This window comes from Lepisosteus platostomus, chromosome 6 (assembly GCF_059453375.1).
Source record: "Lepisosteus platostomus isolate fLepPlt1 chromosome 6, fLepPlt1.hap1, whole genome shotgun sequence".
Classification (NCBI taxonomy): domain Eukaryota; kingdom Metazoa; phylum Chordata; class Actinopteri; order Semionotiformes; family Lepisosteidae; genus Lepisosteus; species Lepisosteus platostomus.
In genome coordinates, this window is record NC_142616.1 from 63656283 (window position 1) to 63675033 (window position 18751).

General features: G+C 35.7%; 1 protein-coding gene across 1 annotated transcript; it reads left to right on the forward strand.

Annotated features, from left to right (window-relative positions):
- The first annotated feature begins 564 nt into the window (after positions 1–564).
- pparg (peroxisome proliferator-activated receptor gamma) lies at positions 565–17479 on the forward strand. Its single transcript, XM_088636841.1, has 7 exons — positions 565–661; positions 6783–7004; positions 7440–7609; positions 9096–9234; positions 11162–11361; positions 13539–14016; positions 15874–17479. The coding sequence occupies exons 1-7, from the start codon at positions 598–600 to the stop codon at positions 16119–16121; spliced, it is 1521 nt and encodes a 506-aa protein (XP_088492967.1). The 5' UTR covers positions 565–597; the 3' UTR covers positions 16122–17479.
- The last annotated feature ends 1272 nt before the right edge of the window (positions 17480–18751 follow it).

The following is an 18751-nucleotide window of genomic DNA, read 5'->3' on the forward strand; positions in this document are numbered from 1 at the left end:
CTCAGTGTTTTCTCTGGGCTTTCCACTGTAGATGAAATGATTGAAAAAGCAGAGGTGTATGTCAGGAAGCTGGACAATTTTTACATATAAAACTTATTCTGCACCATATGATTTTGAAACGATTGATTTGTGTTCATCTGTGAAGTACAGTACAAATATACTTTTTCTCACTGAAAGTTATTTTTTTGTAAAGATGTCAAACTGTAAAGATATTCTCAAAGTTGACTCCGTTTATCATATCTTTTTTTCTTTACGCATTTGATAATTTTATGTGTCTAGACAGCTTGCAAGAAGTATTCTAGTTCTGATTGCACAATAGCGTACAGTGCAATACAGGGTGTTCTTCATAGTAAGCCCTGGTCATATTTTGGAAGAATCTTGAGAATTGTGTAGGTGTTTCTTAAATTGTTATCTAGACATTGTTATCTAGTTCCCTTTATTCATTGTTTCTTCTTGGATTAAAAGAGGTGATAATATGTATGCCATTTGTAGCCAGTTATTTTATTGTATACATCTGACTTTCGCATATCCATGTGGAAAATCTGTACATTGTTTTTTTTTCAGGACAGTCACCAATGATAAGAGGCCATTCCGGTGATGACGATCATTCGGTTCCGTTTTCTTCACAGTCTCACTACTAATACTGGGAACAAACCCCCAAGTATGAAATCCCCCTAAACATTCCCCCAGAAAGGGATCGTTTACAATTGCCACTAAAATTTAACAGTTGTGCTAACTGTCATGCTACCATGGTGCCAGTATTGAAAATGTAAATGTGATAAATCAACCAGAAACTAAAAAAGATCCCTACCCTTTTATCTTGATATTCCTCTTTCTATGACACTTCAAACATAATTCCGGTTCTTCATGTCTTAGAAACAGGTGGCTGTGATAAGGATATGAGAAAGGTTGTAGTTGGCCCTTTCTGCCCATTTAGTTGCTAGTAGCTAATTAAACTGAGGATCTCAATCGGGAATTTTTTGGAAAGAAGACTAGGTCTTGGCATCCACAGCAAGGCTCAGGATCTTGTTCCAGACTCCCACAACCCATTTGGAGGTTTGGAGATTTAGATCTGCTGTTAGCAGAAGTAGCTGGAGTAAATGGTGACCTCTTGTTTGGAACCCTTCCTGCATTCTTCTTTAAAAATCTTATCTTCCCTTTGGAAAGTGTAAATGACTCCATTGCATTGTACGCTTTGATTATTACATTCATGTTCTCCAGACATGTTTGTGAAAAAACATTGTCACACAATAAAGGCATCTCCAGGACGGATACGTAATAGCCTTTTCAGTGGCACTTGTCCTAGTTTCCCTGCAAACAATCTGTTTTTGAACTAACTGTTCAAGGATTTCCATCAGACAGGCACTCAGGAGTGTCACACAGCTTTATATAAGACATTTATTTGGGAAAATAGGCCTATCTCTGTATGGAACTACAACATTTAAAGTTCTAACAGTCATAAAGTATGCGCAAATGTAAAATATCCTTCTTACAGTATCCATTCCCAAACATTTCTGTCAGCCTTGTCTCCTGGCCATGAAGTTAATTCAGACCAGGATTTCTGTGGCATAGCATCAGAAATGTAAATATAATACTATCTCTGAAGATAATGTAGTTTTCACTCAAATCTTAAATATCTATGCATTAGTCAAGGATTAAATTGATTAAATCAAAGCAGACAAGTCGGTGAAACTCAGAAATTATTCAGGTATTTTCTGATGTAGCTTCTTTTTGTTGTAGAAGCTATAATGATTACAATACAACTGACAAGAAGATATACTAAATTGTAAAGTTTTCTAGTTCCAAGAAGAGAGTTACAGAGTTAGGAGATCCAAACAACCATAAATAAAGGTTGTTGTGAAGATTGGGCTAGCTGCTTGTTTAGTCATATTTCTAGGATGACTTATCCTTTTTCAAGATATTGCTGAATGTGGTCAAACAGGTTGCACCAGTGTTAGCCCTGTTCTGTACAAAGATGGTAGCTCTTGCTTTTGTACTGAAGGCATAATGTAAGAAGACACTGAAGCAGGGTAAGTTTTCTTCTATCATTTTTCCTAACGTGCCATGTACAGTATGTGCATTTCCAAGCACCTGTACGAATACTATACAAGTATTTTTACAGTGGGATAACAGGAGTGTTGAGCAATTCATCTGAACTGTGATTCTGTGATTGACCTACCTCTCTCAAGTGTGGCCAGTCTGCCTTTGAATAAAGGAGAGATTTGCTCTGCTCATGATCTGCTAAATACAGTGGCTGGTGATATCCTGTATCTAAATACAGTGTTACATCAGGATGATTTATTAGTGAACTTATTCACACCCGCAATTTAGTATGGTGTGTTTTATAAAGTGAAAGATGTATTTTGTTGTGAACTGGAAGAAAACAAAAACTGCCTATTGACAACTAAATCATGATTTAATTATCCAGTATTTCTCACCGACTATGGACAGCCATTATGTGTGGAGCTTTCTATTGTAAATGGAAAGTTTTAGGAGCATGGGGCTAGACACTGATTTCTGCACATTTCATATTTCTTATTTCAAAGTTATTTCAAATTTCTACACATTTCAAAGTCATTTTACAGTATGTGAGTTTGTGTGAATTATGGTCGTAACACTTTTTTTGTGAATAGTACATGATATTGGATCCATTAATTCTACAGTGGTGGCTTAATTGTCTGGTTCCTTTTAACAAAGAAGTTTAGTACTTTTTTTCTCCATAGCTATGTAGGTGTTGACAGATTTATTGTTCCTTTCCAATGACGTAGTTATAAAACTCAAGCTTTTTCTGAATTCGCTGTAAGTGCACTTACCCTGGCAAAACATACCACATTTCATTTTAGTGTTACCTGTTCTCCAACATTTCTCCAGAGTTGCAGAATTATACATTTTTTATCCAGTGTGCTTAGAAACCCTGCATGGTTTTAGTACCGTCATCTTATTGTGGGTGTATCCTTTCTGGTGATGATTGGATGCAAAGAAATACATTCCTCTATTACTTTTACTTTAGAAAGTTTCTAAAGTGCTTTAGAAAGGGTTCACCATTCAACATTACTAGTCTCTACATTATTGTATTTAGTATGTGATTGTACTTAAACTTACTTAGTAAATCTTACAAACAGTATTGTTATAACGATGTTCAATTCACAGGTGAGATAGAGAACACAATGAATGAAATGGTATCTGATTTTTGTCATAGAATTAGGAAGCAAACTTGTGGTATGATTGTTTTGGTATTTCACTCCTCTAGAAAGAAATGCAGAATGCAAAGTATGTCCTCAATTTTGGCTTACATTCTATTTCCTAAGAAGAAGCTTAAAACGTTTGGGTTCTTTTTTTACAATTTTGTCATTTTCTCTTGTGTTTTTAACTACATATACAGTATACATGTAAGAAATATCCTGCTTGTGTCCACTGCTTGCTGGGATAGGCTGTGGTTCCCCTGTGACCCAGTATTAGATAAAGCAGTTAGAAAATGGATGGATGAATGGATATATACAGTGTGTCAGTTTTTTGTGTGTATTTTAAATGATTGGTAACTTGTACAATGTTTAAACTATTTTCTTGTATAAGTGAGTTCAACATTTAAGATATATTTAATGAATGTTAATCTGGTTGATTGTGTCATAGTCATAAAGTTATTTTGTTACTGGAGAGAGGACAATATTGGGAGTTTGTATTTAGTTGACAAAAATAAGGTCTTCTTTATTTTGGACTATGAAAAGAAAAAATATTTGATTGTGTCTAAAACAAGTTAATGCATTTATTTAGTATTTCACATGACAAGTTTATGCTGAGTTATTTAATCTGGGTCAAGTCACTACATTTTTGGACTAATTCCCTTTTAAACATATGTATTTCAACATGTGTTTGTAACGCCAGGACTCAACAGAATTTATACATTTTCTTAAGACATCATCTGTCTACTCCTTTGTGTTTTCAAGTATGTGTTGTATAATGTAAAGACATAAAGATAATCCGGTAAACATTTAGGAAAGCTGCCTTTTGCTGTTCACAAATAAGTCTCCAAGGTTTTCTGACAGGATGTGAAGTGTTGTTAAGAAATATGAATGAATAACATTGCATTGTGTTTTGCAAGAAACCTCCCAACGGAGATAATTGCATACAGTATTTCACTCGCCATAAATTGCTCTTCATAAAACTACAGCTGGCTTTTGTAAAACAGAATCCAGAAATAGGATTTGGCCAATAAAAAAGTAGGTTAGTCATCACCTTAAATGCTATAGCTATATGCTATAGCTCTTACTAAAGGAAAAATCAGAATATTAGTTCTGTACTTGTATGAAGGCTGGTATAGCAAAATTGGTATATAAATCACTTAATGGTGTTTCATGCAAGATTAGACTTGATTGAAGGACAGAGAATGTATTTTAAAAGGGTTGGTCCACTTTGCTTTCAGGGCCTTTTGTTAATATGCTTTCTGTCAACTTATACATTTATCACGTAATAATATTACATAATTCCAATGCACTGTTTCCTCTATGATTCATTTCAGGTTTTAATTTGTTCACTGTCATTGAAACTAAAAACAGAAATTCTCTTCATTCGCACTGTGGGCAGATGTGACATGGATTTGAGAAATTTGGCTGAAATATAAAAGCTGCTAAGAATAAGTGTTGCTTAAATGTTTCATCATCAGATCAGTGAGTCCATATCTGAAAAACAAGTCATTAATGTGTGATTCAGCCACTGATGTGACTGGGGGGGAGTTTGGCTCCAATATTTCTGGACCTCGCCAACCAGAGCAAAGGTCCCCCTGCAAGGAGCTTGTTTTCCTAATTTCAAAATGGACATCGATTGTATGGAAACAAAGTCTTAACCTCTGCTATTTTTAGTCCACTGCCCACTACTTTCCTCATAGAATGTTCTTTGGAAAATGTGTCTTTTCTTATGGCCAGGGGCGGGGGCTGTATTATAACAAGTCAATTTAAGAGGAAACTCACTGATTGAGGAATTTGTATAAAATACCGGCAAAGGAAATGTAAGTGATTTAAATAAGCACTTCCAGAAAATTTTTTTTTTAAATGAAAATAGATTATATCCAAATTAACGTTATAAGAAGCTCAATTCATTTTTCTGTCACACCGAGGAAATTAGATACTAATTTGGCTCCAAGCAGCTTTTAAAACGTTGTTATTATTAGTTATGAAGTCTCTTGAAAAATGCTTTATATACTGTATCATAAAAAGGTACTTTTGCATTAATAAGATCACACAACAGAAGTATAAAATATACAGTATGTATAAAAGGTGAAATATATTTACTTTTTCTTTTTCACATATGTATAACAAAACAGTTCTATTGCATAACCACTGTTAAATACATGACTATAAATTAAATACTTTTTATTTTCATGTTCACTATAAAGGTACATGGAACTTTGAGAAATATGAATAGTGTAGGCCATCTATCAGCTTATATCATTTACAAAGCTTTAATGTTCCAGTGACCAAGTGTTCTCCACATTGAGAATCTACGAATGTGCTTTTAAACATGTGTAATGTGGAGAGATACCAGGTAACTCTCTTATTAAGATCATTATGTGGACATAACTGAAATAACTGATGGCCTTGATTATATAAATTTACCTGAAGGTCATCTGAGTTCCTTTAAACTGGGTTATTGCACATTCTGATTGTTAGTTCATATAAAAGTTCAACCAAGTTAGAGTTCACTTTGTTATCTAATATCTTTGTTTTAGTTCAGAGCACACTCTGTGCTGGATTTCAGAGTGCATTCTTTGAACTTAAGGATTCTGTTTCTGATTCTTATTAACAGCTTTCTTAATTAACTTTCTTAATTGTTTGTTATTAAAATACATTTTTTAAAACTTCACATCTATTAAATACCTGGCAGTTATTCTAATAGTGGTTATTGGGCTTCCACTTTTAGAGATTGTATCTTCTCATTAAGATAAGAAATGTTCTTTTTCTTCTGTTTGTCACAAGATTCTTCTAGAAATTCTTCCTTTCCCCAGTGATAAGGCCTTAAGACATTGCTCAGTAACCCCACTGTGAGCTGGTCACAGTATTTCTGCAGCATGACAGTTATTTCCTATCGTTCAGATTAATTTGCTTTTGCATCATTTTTACTCTGCATGGTGTTTTCAGTGGAGTTATAAAGTTAACAGTTTAGCACAATGCGGCATCAAGTGTCAGCTACCAAATTAAACCAATGGGCAGTGTTGCTCCTAATTAAAAAATCTTGTATTCACATACTGTATCATGCAAATAACAAGCAGTCTTCATGATGACTTTGCCTACATCAAATTTGTGGAAAAGGTCTATACCCGTATTTCATCATAGAAATCGCTTCATGCTCTAAAATGAAGGGGAATTTCCACAAACATTGTTTTACAATTAACACCTTATTTATACTAATATACTAAGTTTAGTTTGTCTGTTCAAATATATTTCTAAGGTTAATTTACCATTTGCTTTAATGCGTGCCTTGTCAATGGACACTGTAGCCCACTGATATATTTATAGAAATCAATTTTAATAAGTAAAAAAAAACTTTAAGTAGTCCTAATGGAGTCCATAAAAATAGATTTCAACACAACCTTTTCAGATTTGTAATAATACTACAAAACATTCTGAATCGTATACCACATTAATCAGATACGGCCCATGTCATTAACGTTCCTTAAAAATGATCCCCTTGAAAATACAAAACTGTTCCGTGTTCAAACTGTACAAATGAACTGCACTGTGTCCTCAAGCGCTCAGTGATGTTTTTTTTTTTTTGTTTCTGATTTCCAGCTATGGTTGACACACAGATGCCAGTTTGGCCCATGAATTTTGGACTGAATGCAGTGGATCTGGCAGACCTGGATGACAGCTCCCAGTCTTTTGACATGAAACCCTTCACAACAGTGGACTATTCCAGCATCTCCAGCCTTGCTTATGAAACCAGCCCTCTCCCAAGTGAAGACCTGGCGCAATTCGACTACATGTATGATTTCAAAATGAATGAAAACCCAAGTATGCACGTATTTTATTATTATCACTTTAACTTTAGCCATTTTGATTCGGTTGATTATGATTTAGGTTGTAAAGTCCACAAGGCTGTTACCCAAAATTACTTTTAGAAAGTTGTCCCTTGTGTAATTTATAATATTATTTTCACAGTTTTACTGCGGTTTTACCTTATTTTTGCTATGATTTACAGTGGTTTTAATTTCTTTACTGTGCTTTACTACAGTGGACCACAGGGCTACCATGACATATTATTATTTAGATGAATCCCAAAAGCTGGGTTTGTTCTACCCTCAGCCGCTTCAAACATTACTTGTGGATGTGAAGCAGCTAGAGCCATAGGAAAATAGTGTTCTAATTCCTTTAAAAGACAGGTTAGTGTCAAGTTCAAACCCTTTTTTACAAATGATAATTCCTTATATTGTGTTTTCTTTTTTTCAGATACAATAAAGATGGAACCACATTCTCCTCCTCAGTACTCTGAGAAAGGCCAGCCATACTCGAAGCTTCTTGAAGACAACGCCAACTCGATGCTCAACATTGAGTGCAGAGTCTGTGGCGACAAAGCATCTGGTTTCCACTATGGAGTTCATGCTTGTGAAGGGTGCAAGGTATGGGTTAGTCCTCCCAACAAGCTGCAGCTGTTAAAATGTAGGACCTTCTCTTCTCTTTGCAGTGTCATCCAGTTCAGTGTTTTATTTCTTTGAAGTTCCCAGTGTGGCTTAATTATTAACTAGGTTTCTGGAATTGTATGTCCTTTATCTTTTACTTAACAGTAATAAATCAAAAACATTTGGTACCATGATGGCACGAAATTATTGTTTCTTCACCGTTATGGTATTCTCTTATGTGGTATGGATAAGCAGTTTTTAAAGGGGAATCACTTTTCTTGCTGTTTATATACGTCTACAATATATCACTTTATCAGATATATTAGATTTGAGGGTTTTTTTTCCAATCTGGATTATATTCAAATTTAAAAATAATACATGACATAGGAAAATTCTTTCTTATGCTAATTTAGAATCTCATGAAGTCTGCTCACAGATAGGAAATTAACAGTGTGCTTGTTCTTTGCTTCACTGATGTGCTGTAAGAGTACACAAAAGTCTTTATTTGAAATGAAGACTCGCCAAGCTCGAAGTGTCTTCCTATCTGTGTACTGTCTGTCACATTAACCACAAGTAGATACTGAGTTTCCAAATTACCTCACAGAAAATTTGTATTATTAGTCGAATTTCAAAACTGAGATGACAACATTATATGAAAGGAAAAAGGGAGGGCATTCAGTCTCCTCACCCTGACCCAGCCCACATTTCCATTACTTGTAGCAGTTTTAAAATAAATTTCTGGCTAAATATTTCTTGTGCTGTTACAGAAACTAAAATGTGTCCACTAAGCTTTCACGTATAAGATGAATACTGTGAAAAGCAAGTCCTTTAAAGTGTACAATTTTTGTCACAATGTTGACGTAACTTCTTTTAAGTGGGCTTATATTTAGCCATCTTTTCCAGAAATGTCAGAAATCATGCAGGATTTTGATGAAGAGCCATGTCTTTTACTTTCCCCATTCCAAAAATATACAATGTATAAAAAGAAATGTAACACTTTATTTATGTATGTGTGTTTTAAGAAAAATAAAATATGTCCATTTTAGCTATTGATTATATGTTTTGTTGTGTGTCTCTGAATAATTAATCACCCTTGACTTACTGCGACACATTCATGTAAATTTGAATCATTGCATAAGCACTAAATGTCCTCATTAGGGAGAGAATTAATTGGGCTCAGGTGATAATCAAGCCTGGTGGAAATCAAAGAAATATACAGAACGGAACTAGTATATATCCCTTTTTTCAAGAAAACAATATTGTGTCTTTATGCTATCTGTATATTTCAGACTAATCTCAGTTTACTCAGTCACTTGTCATCTAGAGCTCTTGGCTACAACCTAGTGAGATGTAATGGAGAAAAAGAAATGAAAACATTCCCTTTCAATATGAAGACACAGGTCTGAAGATCACAGGATATAGAATTTGGCTCGATACACATCCCATTGTCTTGTTTTAATATATATGTTTTTTTAACTTTTTCTAGGGCTTCTTCCGTAGAACGATACGGTTGAAGCTGGTTTACGACCGATGCGATCTAAATTGCCGTATTCACAAAAAGAGCCGAAACAAATGTCAGTATTGTCGGTTTCAGAAGTGCCTTATGGTCGGCATGTCCCATAATGGTAAGCAGTGCCTCCGTTGTCCACTTCGTGTCTGTTGTCTGGCAGAGAGATAAGAGCTCATGTAGGCGAGGTGGCGCTCTGCAGAAATGCAGCTCTGCCATTGTTTCGAATTGATGTGCCAGCTGCCCGGTTTCCGTTCACACCTTTCAAGACTCAAAAATATAAGGTAGTGACTTTACATGTAAAAGAAAAAAAAAGAACCCATCCTGGGTGTGTTTTTTTTTTTAACAAAATGAAGTTTCCTATGTGTGGTTTAATGCATAGCTGTATAGTTCCCGCTCTCAAAAAGGGGTCTTGGGTCACTCGTTTCGAATGGCTTCCTTTCAAGACATGTTTGTGACGCAATGAAAACATACATAAACAAAATCTATAAAAATATTAATAATAAATCTGTGAAAGACGAAAGACCACAACACACTGTTGGCATTTCACATAATGATATGGATAATTGAAAATTACATCTATTGATTTTTCAGGTGGCATTTCTTTACTAGCAGGGTAGTGGGAGCGTGGAACTTACTATCCAGGCATTCTGTTGAAGCCTGTACCCTGGCTTCTTTCAAGAAATCACTGGATGAGATCCTTGAATCTATCAAGTGCGAAAATGAGCTAGATGGGCCTTTTCATGTTTCTAATGTTCATTGAAATCTTGCTTTGGTTTTACAGACACCTATTTTACAACATTACCCAATCATTTGAAAGTCCAAAACATAGTAAGACCTATTTCACATACTGTAATATCACCTAATATTCCCTATCTGAAGATGATAAAGGTATTACTTTATTAGTAGGAGTTATATGGTTTAACTAGCCATAACAATTATCTGAATGATTTCTTGACATGAAAAACTGAATCTTATCAGGCTAGTGAGCATTATTTCTCAAATTTTATGATAACTAAAGTAGTTCACAATTCACAGATTCTGTGGTGGTTTGGGGTTTTCTGATGGTTTACTTTAGATGTGTTTTCATGAATCATTGATAAGGTGCTCAGCCCCTGGGCTGCTGAGATTTCATTGACACTGAAATGCTGTGTCAGAGCTGTTGGCCAGGGGCCCAGAAGTAGGAAGTGTAACAAACAGAAAGTTTATTAAAGGTGTGAGGCAGTTAAGTGGTGACGGATCTGAGAATGGTGGTGGCATTCTGCACCTGAACTAATCAGTCAGTAATTTAAATGAATAACATGGCTAACTACGCTCTGAAAAAAAGATTGATATAGATATAGATCTTTTTTTAACCTATAGTTCAATGGATTAGACATGCAATTTACTTTCTGATAACAGAATGTTTCAGCTATCACCACCCATGTCCAGAAATGCAAACATTTTTTGCAATACACGTTTAAGGTTTTATGTGTGGAGTTTATAAAACATTAAGCACATTTAAATAGATGCAGGCATCTAGTCTTGTAGTAAATGCTTCAGTCTCAGGGCATGTTTTATCTTCTGCAGGTAATGATTCTGAAAAGCAAAAAACATATAGTGGTATAGTGTATTTCAAGAATCTCATTTCCTTTCTAGTGTAGGACTCAGACTTGAAATGTATTTCGAGAGAAGAGGTCTGTTTCAAAACAAAACAAGGACTAGATCTTATGCAGGTGACAGTTGGAGGATGTTTTATTGAACTTTATATTGCTCCAATTGAGGAGAAATAAAACTCTTTACTGAGATTGAATCCGTTGTGTCTCCCTCTTTCTAAGAAACATCTCTGTTTCTGTCTTTCAACTTATAGTAATTTTTTTTTACCATCCTACAAACATTACTCTACTTTTAGATGCGTAGTAACCAAGCTGAGAAAACACTATTTTAATTTTGTGCACCAAGCTTTTATTCCAGCAAAGAGAGCAGGGCAGTTGAATTTGCTATAAAGAGATGTCATGAATGACATTTGGAATTTTGCAATGTTTTTTTTTTTTCTTGTTCCTCAGCCATTCGTTTTGGTCGCATGCCCCAAGCCGAGAAAGAGAAGCTTTTGGCTGAATTCTCTTCGGATACTGACCACATGAACCCAGAGTCTGCTGACCTGAGAGCTCTTGCCAAACACTTGTATGACTCATATCTGAAGTCCTTCCCTTTGACCAAAGCAAAGGCAAGGGCCATCTTGTCTGGAAAGACAGGCGACATCGCGGTGAGTGGTTCATCACTTCTGCTTCAGAAGTGCACTTCTACACTTGTTTGGTTAGAAAGTGAACATGGATCCATATAGGAACAAGTAAAGGTTTATTCTTTGCTGAAAAGAGAAAAAAAAACTGTTTGGGCTGTGGAGCCTTCTTTGGGAGTGAGACAGCCTACGCATGCTGACGCAGCTACCTACTTGAACTACTGTGGATCCATATAGCATGTGAATACAGGATAGCTCATTATTATATCTGTTCAAAAAGTTCATAAATAATACCATTTTTATTTCTTTTAGACCACTGTGTTAGTTTGGTTTATAATTTTAAAATTTCCCTCTTTGCCTAACGCAGTTTTATGTGTATATTATTATTATTAGATAGTTTAATAATTTGTTTGGAAAATGAAAATCAGTTTTTTATGCAGTTATTTGAATTATCCTCCCTCCTAAAAAACTATGTATTCAGACACAAGAATTGCAGTGAATTAATACATTCAAAATAATTGTTGTTTATCATTACTTTCTCAGCAGTGTAGTAACTCCACAGAGTGACTTTAATTGAGCCTTTGATTAATGATATTGACACTCCCTAAATATACAATATTTACAGTCAGAGACTGGAAAATGCAGTCCTCAAAGCCCTGGGGGAATTCTGGTTTTCAGCCTCTTCTTACTCAGCTGAAATGAGCTTAGAAAAGGTCAAATAACCTGTTTTTATTTAGTACTACTAATTGAAATACACCTGTGAAATCTAAAGGAAATAGAGCTTGAGAACTGGACTTGTCCTTTCCTGTTGTGATGACGGTTTTGACTTCAGATGGGGAGCAGTTCTGTTGGAAATTGTCTCATGTGCTGGTTGATCATGATATTTAGAGATACAGTTCTTAAGGGTTAATAAGTAACTTGTAATGTGGCTTTAATTGCTTCTGAGCTCTCCAGTTTTGTAACTGCATGACCATGTAGTGCATTCCTATAGTGACTTTCGGTGGATGTAAAGATATTCCACATTATCACTTGATCATCACTTGGTTACTTTATTGAGCATAAGACAGCTCAAGCATAGCCTTGTCCTGCACTTCTCCCTCAACGAGAAGACATGTTGTTGCAGACGGGTATTCACTATTTAAAGGATGCTTTGTGTTTTTAAAACACAGAGGCATTCAATGATAATCATAAAGTGTATTTCTGGGAAGTGATATCTCCAAGGCTGTTAAATATCCTTTATTTAAGCTTGTTTTGACTAGCTAGCCTGAAGTTATAGGGCAGATGAGACCATACAGCTGTTTGTTTTAAAGACAAAGACAAAATGGGCAGCAGGATTGTGTTAACAACCTGTCAGAATTATTTTCATAAAAATTATATTTAATTATATTTTATATAATAACTAGTTTTTGCCAATATATTTCTAAATATTAGATGTGATTTGGCACGTTAAACTAAGTTTAGACATAATGTTTCTAGGATGGTATTTTGAGATTTGAAATGGATACAACAGATTTTAATTTATCTTCAGACAGAAACAGAAAGACAAAAAATCACACTTCATGTAAGGGTGGATTAAGTACCTCCCTAGTATGTTTATTAATATTACACAGAGGGATGTAACAGTTAAACTTGACTACGTGGAGGAATTTTATAGGGGCCTAAAACGAATAGCTTTACAAAAGAACGGAACCTGTACTTCAGGACAGAACAGAATTGTTTTCTTTTCCTGTTTTCATAACAAGTGACTAGAACTGACAGGGTGACAAGACAGTTAGTGCTTCAGGTGTTACACTAACTGCCATGCTTCCAGGTGCTAGTTTATTCTCACCTTCAAAACACATGCTGGCTAGATTTGATTGGCTGTATATTTTAAATTGTCATGTAGGGGAAGAGCAGTTGGGAGCTGTCAGTTCTGTGCCTCAGAGACAGGCCCTCACTTGTCACAACTCTTACCAGAATAACCATCTCATTACCAAACAATGGCTATATATACTGTAGGTCTGAAATGCAAATTGCATCTCTGGTCACCTTTTAATGTCCTCTTCAAATATGTTTGTTCAAGTATACCTCTTCAACTACCTTAACATGTCATTTACAATCTGTTAAGTAACATTTTCAACAAGTGAGCTTCCGACGCCTTGAACGAATTAGAATAGATGGAAGATAGAACTAACGGCAACTGTTTGTCTTTGTCTTTCCAACAGCCTTTTGTAATCCACGATATGAAATCTCTCACTGCTGGAGAACAGCTGATACACTGCAAGCAGGTCCCACTCCTAGAGCATAGACAGGAGCAGGGGTTCAGCCACGAGCCCAATGACGAGGCAGAGCTGAGGTTCTTCCAGCGTTGTCAGGTCCGCTCGGTGGAAGCTGTCCGGGAGGTCACAGAGTTTGCAAAGAGCATCCCGGGTTTTATCAACCTCGACCTGAATGACCAGGTGACTCTCCTAAAGTATGGCGTCCATGAAGTTCTAATTAGCATGTGGGCTTCTCTCATGAACAAGGATGGAACCCTGATCTCCTATGGACAGATCTTCATGACCCGGGAGTTTCTCAAGAGCCTCCGGAAACCCTTCTGCGAAATGATGGAGCCCAAGTTTGACTTCTCCGTGAAGTTCAATGCCCTTGAGCTGGATGACAGTGATATGGCACTCTTTCTTGCCGTGATCATCCTGAGTGGAGGTGAGTTATTTTGTGTACAGCAGAAGGCAGGTGCTAATTTTGAAGGTTATATTTCCATTAAAGATCACAGCTTTGTCATACAAAGATCAGACGATGTGTGACAGAAGTTAATTTTCTTGCCAGAGAATATAGATTCACTGTTATTGCAAAACTGGAATCAAAATGGTAACTCTGGGTTCTCATGCTCAGTGAGAAAAGCTCAGCCATAGTTACAGATTACATCTGCTTTAAAAGCAGTGAATCAGGATTTCAAATGCCATTGCTTTAGCAAAAAATGCAGAACTTTTGAAGGATTTACTTATTACATAATATACCCTAGGCAAATCTGCCTGTACAGACTAACTTTGCCTAATGGAAATGAAGAGCATGAAATTGTGCTGGAAGAGTGGAAAATCAAATCAGATTTCACAGCCTCAGCCCACTAACTTTAAAGGTGTCATTTGTCTTTAAGGTCTGTGAATAATCTTGCATTATGTTAATGCTAGTTTTAAATTTCACTGTAGCAGCAGAAATAGTAGTAGTCGGTCAAGATTTCTAATCTAGATACAGTCCTGATCACCCTTTGTGTCTGCAGCCTTGTTGGGACCCAGGGATCTCCTTGGAGTCAGATTTGAAGTACTGCTATTTGTTGAGTCATTCTTTTCATTGCAGAAATGAAACAAGTCATCTGCTGCTTGCATACATTCTAATCAGATCGCTGTGTATTGCCCAACCAGAAAGTGCCCCAGGGCATTCTCTTTCTGATAATATCCAACTGCAGCTTGTGTTGAACTTTTAGCTGTTATTGGCTTCACTGCCGGCATGTGACTCAATATCTGCCTTTCACTTTAGTTTGACATGTGGTCATATTGCTCTAACATATTGCTCAAAATGTCTTAGACTAAGTGAAGACATTTACAAGGCTACAAACTTGATTGAATTTGTAGTCTATGTTAGAATGCAAACGTTTTAAAAATGTATCTGTTTTTATTCAACATTATATCATGGGGACTACATCGTATGTTTTGGCTTTGGCTTTGACAACGCTCCGAGAAAAAAATAATCTTTGAATATATCCACAGAGGCTTTATCACCGAGGATGTATTGATAACTTAAATGTTTTTTGTGTTGGGAAATATAATTGTGTCCTTGAACTTAGTTCACTAGATTATTTAAAATACCAGCTACACAAAGGTCTGTAAAATATTAACTTGAAATCAAGGCTTTACTTAAAGAAAATACCACAGAAGAGTGTATATTTTTATCTGAAGGGGTTATCAAATTCAGGACTAGTGATTAATCAATAATTAAATTAAATTAAACAACTTTAAAAAGTTTGAATAGCAAGCTGCATCTGCAGAGAAACAAGGAGAAGTTAATTCAACATGGGAAAGTAGCGATATATAAAAAACAAACATATTTCAGCTGTTTACCCTTCTCCTCACACCTAAAGAAACTCCACAGCCATTGGGGTTTTTTTCTGTTTTGTTTCTAATTTTCAGCACGGAAATAACCTCTATTTGTTGAACTAATTGAATGATTGTCTTGCTCTCAGAAAAGGTTTACTCTTACAGTGACTCTCAAAGTGCTGGTGTGCTCTTCTAGGTTTCCAGGTGAAGAAGTAGTGTTTTCTTTGTCGAGAAAAAATAAAGGACATATTTTTGATGAGGCACCAGTGAGGGGTAGGGGTGAGGACGTGTAACTGGAAGGTTGTAGTTTCACATTAAAAATGGGACACTGCTGTTATACCCTACTGCAAGGTCCTATACTTGGAGTGCTCCAGTATGCTAAACAACAATGAAGTCACTTATCAAATCTTATCATCAAATACAATTATCGGTGATAATGTTTTAAAAGCCACGTGTTATGGTCTTGCAGATCGTCCGGGTTTGGTGAATGTGAAGCCCATTGAAGACCTACAGGACACTGTCCTGCAAGCACTGGAACTGCAGCTCAAACTGAACCATCCCGAATCCCTCCAGCTGTTCGCCAAGCTGCTGCAGAAAATGACGGACCTCCGTCAGATTGTGACAGATCACGTGCGTTTGATGCAGCTCCTCAAGAAAACCGAAGTGGACATGTGCCTGCACCCGCTTATGCAAGAAATAATAAAGGACTTGTATTAGAAAGCAGAATTCACAGCTTTATCTTCAGTGGCACACCTAGGTAGAGCAAGACTCTGCAGGGTATATGGAGTGAATAATACAATAAGGTCACTTTTTCCAGGCCAAGTGGTGCAGGTTTCTCTCAGGTTACTATCTAAAGGGTTCACAGCATTGGCCTTGATGTTCCCTTAGGCACAAATGGTAAATTTGTTTTGATTGATTTTTTTTTTCATCTCACCACTATAAACTGAGCTAATGTTTTATCCACCTTTTTGTGTGTTTTCTGGACAAATAGAGACAGTAATCAGAACAACCGTAAGCATTCTGTTCTCTCGGATTCTGTGTGGATTGCAAATAAATTAGGGATACTGTCTGAATCAGAAACGTTATTTCTGAGTACAGATTATGTTGAAAGTAATTGGAAACTCAATGAAGAAGTGTTTCTTTAAATGCTTCCTTTTTTAAAAAAAGAAGCTGCACTATGTCACTGTGAGGGAAACTTAAAAACGTCTTAAAATTTACTGTGAATATATGAGAACGTCTTTTTTGGATTATACCTTGGATAAATATAGTACATGTATAATTTAGCATTTTTACAATTCTATAGCCTTTATGCATGCTTTTTTAAAAGGTCTTTGTGAAAGAAAATTTAAAATGCAAACAGTTAAACATATATGAAGTAACAATTTCAAATGTAAATGTTTATATAAAGAGCTTTAGCCCATGGAAACATACTGTGATGTTTAACATATCACTGGAATAAAAAAAAAAGGAAAATGTGATTATGCAAAAAAAAGTAAAATTAAAGCAGAAAACTGACCAAAGAAAGTTAAACAACTAGGAACAAAGACATTTTATGCTGAATATTATTTTTATCTTTAATCGTTGAAAGGAAATATTTCATTGCTTAATGAAAATTAAAAAAAACTTTGGCTGCATGGCAAAATATGTTACCAACGGTTTTGAACATTACTCCTCTTTTTGACAAGGTTCTTCTTTTTTTATATTTGTACGTTACAAATCTCTCATTGTGTAGAAAATCCTTCAATTTCATGCTTTCATAGAAGATAACCTGTATAGCTGTTTTCATAGAATTTCTTGTAAATGGTCTCTTTCTAATTTGCTGTCTTACGATGAGCTCTTTTTATTGTTCACAATTTATTAAATGGATCAAAGCATGTAAGGTATCATTACAAGGAAATGATGTATGAATTTAGTTCACGTTTTAGTCTCAAGGTACAGTTTGTCTTTCCAATTTACAAAGATGTTTTGTCATTTGAAGCCAAGTGGGAAACCTTGATGCAGCTTCAGCCTAATTTGTGGCTATTTTATTTTCAATTTGAAAGAGGACTTATGTGAATAAATTGCCTTTAAATGTTGTGAGGAGTTCTTAATAATTCTGATATGCTTCCATTACTTCAGAGCACTAAGATAAAATGCCCCAGTTGAGGTACAGCAATATTGACATTTCCTCTAGTCCCCAATTTAGTGTGTCAAGTGAGCAATTGTTTTGGGCACAAAAGAAAGAGTACTATTTAGACAATTTGGAGTGATTTAAAAAATAATACCAAGGAATATAAAATACCGAGTATATTGATATGCTCAGCTGAAATCAGATTACTGTGCCCTCGCAGTGTCCTATGATGGAACAGATAGGTCTGCTAGCTATGACATTTACTCATCTTATTAATCAGTTACTACAAGAGTAAGAATTTGGTTAAATTTGGTTAAATCTTTCATCCCTCATCTTTCACAAGGCAGTTGCAGCCCTAGAAGGTTAAATTTCACCCAGAGTGCAGATTCAGAATGGGTCACCATCTGAAAATCTAAACGTATTACTTAATATTAAAATGGACTTTGTCAACATTAACAATTCAGAAAATTGCTTTAGCAAATTCAGTAGCAGAGCATGAGCACATGTCATTGTCTTTGCCATGTCACTGCAGATTGAACTACATCAAAGTGAGGCTTTCTTCACACTCCAGCAGACATAGCACTGCTGAAAGGCTTTATCATGGTTGCACCATCCTCTAGTTGTACATTATACCAAACATCCCTTTAGACTTGCAAAAGTTGAACTCTGTTGAACTGGTTAGCACATCGCATCACCAGTATGAAATAATGTTGTATTATCGCTGACACATGTGATCCATCTGATGCTAAATCCGTCTTTCTCTTTCCTCTCTCATCATATTTTCAGTAGGCTAATGTCAAAAATGGAAGAATTTGCCATTTTGAGAGGCTGGCGGGAAGATAACTATATTAAATTCAACCTTGTCCAATTGTGGGGTCTTTTGCATTCTGCTGTATTCTACAGTGCAATGTGCTACATTACTGGACTGTGTTAAGTTTCCACACAGCTCTGGTCTCTATTGTATTGTTTTCAGATCCCTTTGAAGACTTCCACTCAAAATCGATCAATAAAAAATCAAAATTAACATTTTTGGGGGTTTTAAACAGATTCCATCTTGGAATGGAACAAATATGGTGCTTTGTCAGATTTAAATGAGCATTTTTAAGAGAATCATCTGACTCTCTGAAAGGTGGGAAAGAAAACAGACAAGTCTGCGTTGCTTGTACTGATTAATGCAACAAGCTTCTAAAGGGCCTAAGTAAAAGTCTATGAGGTGTTTAACATAATTACAAATTGT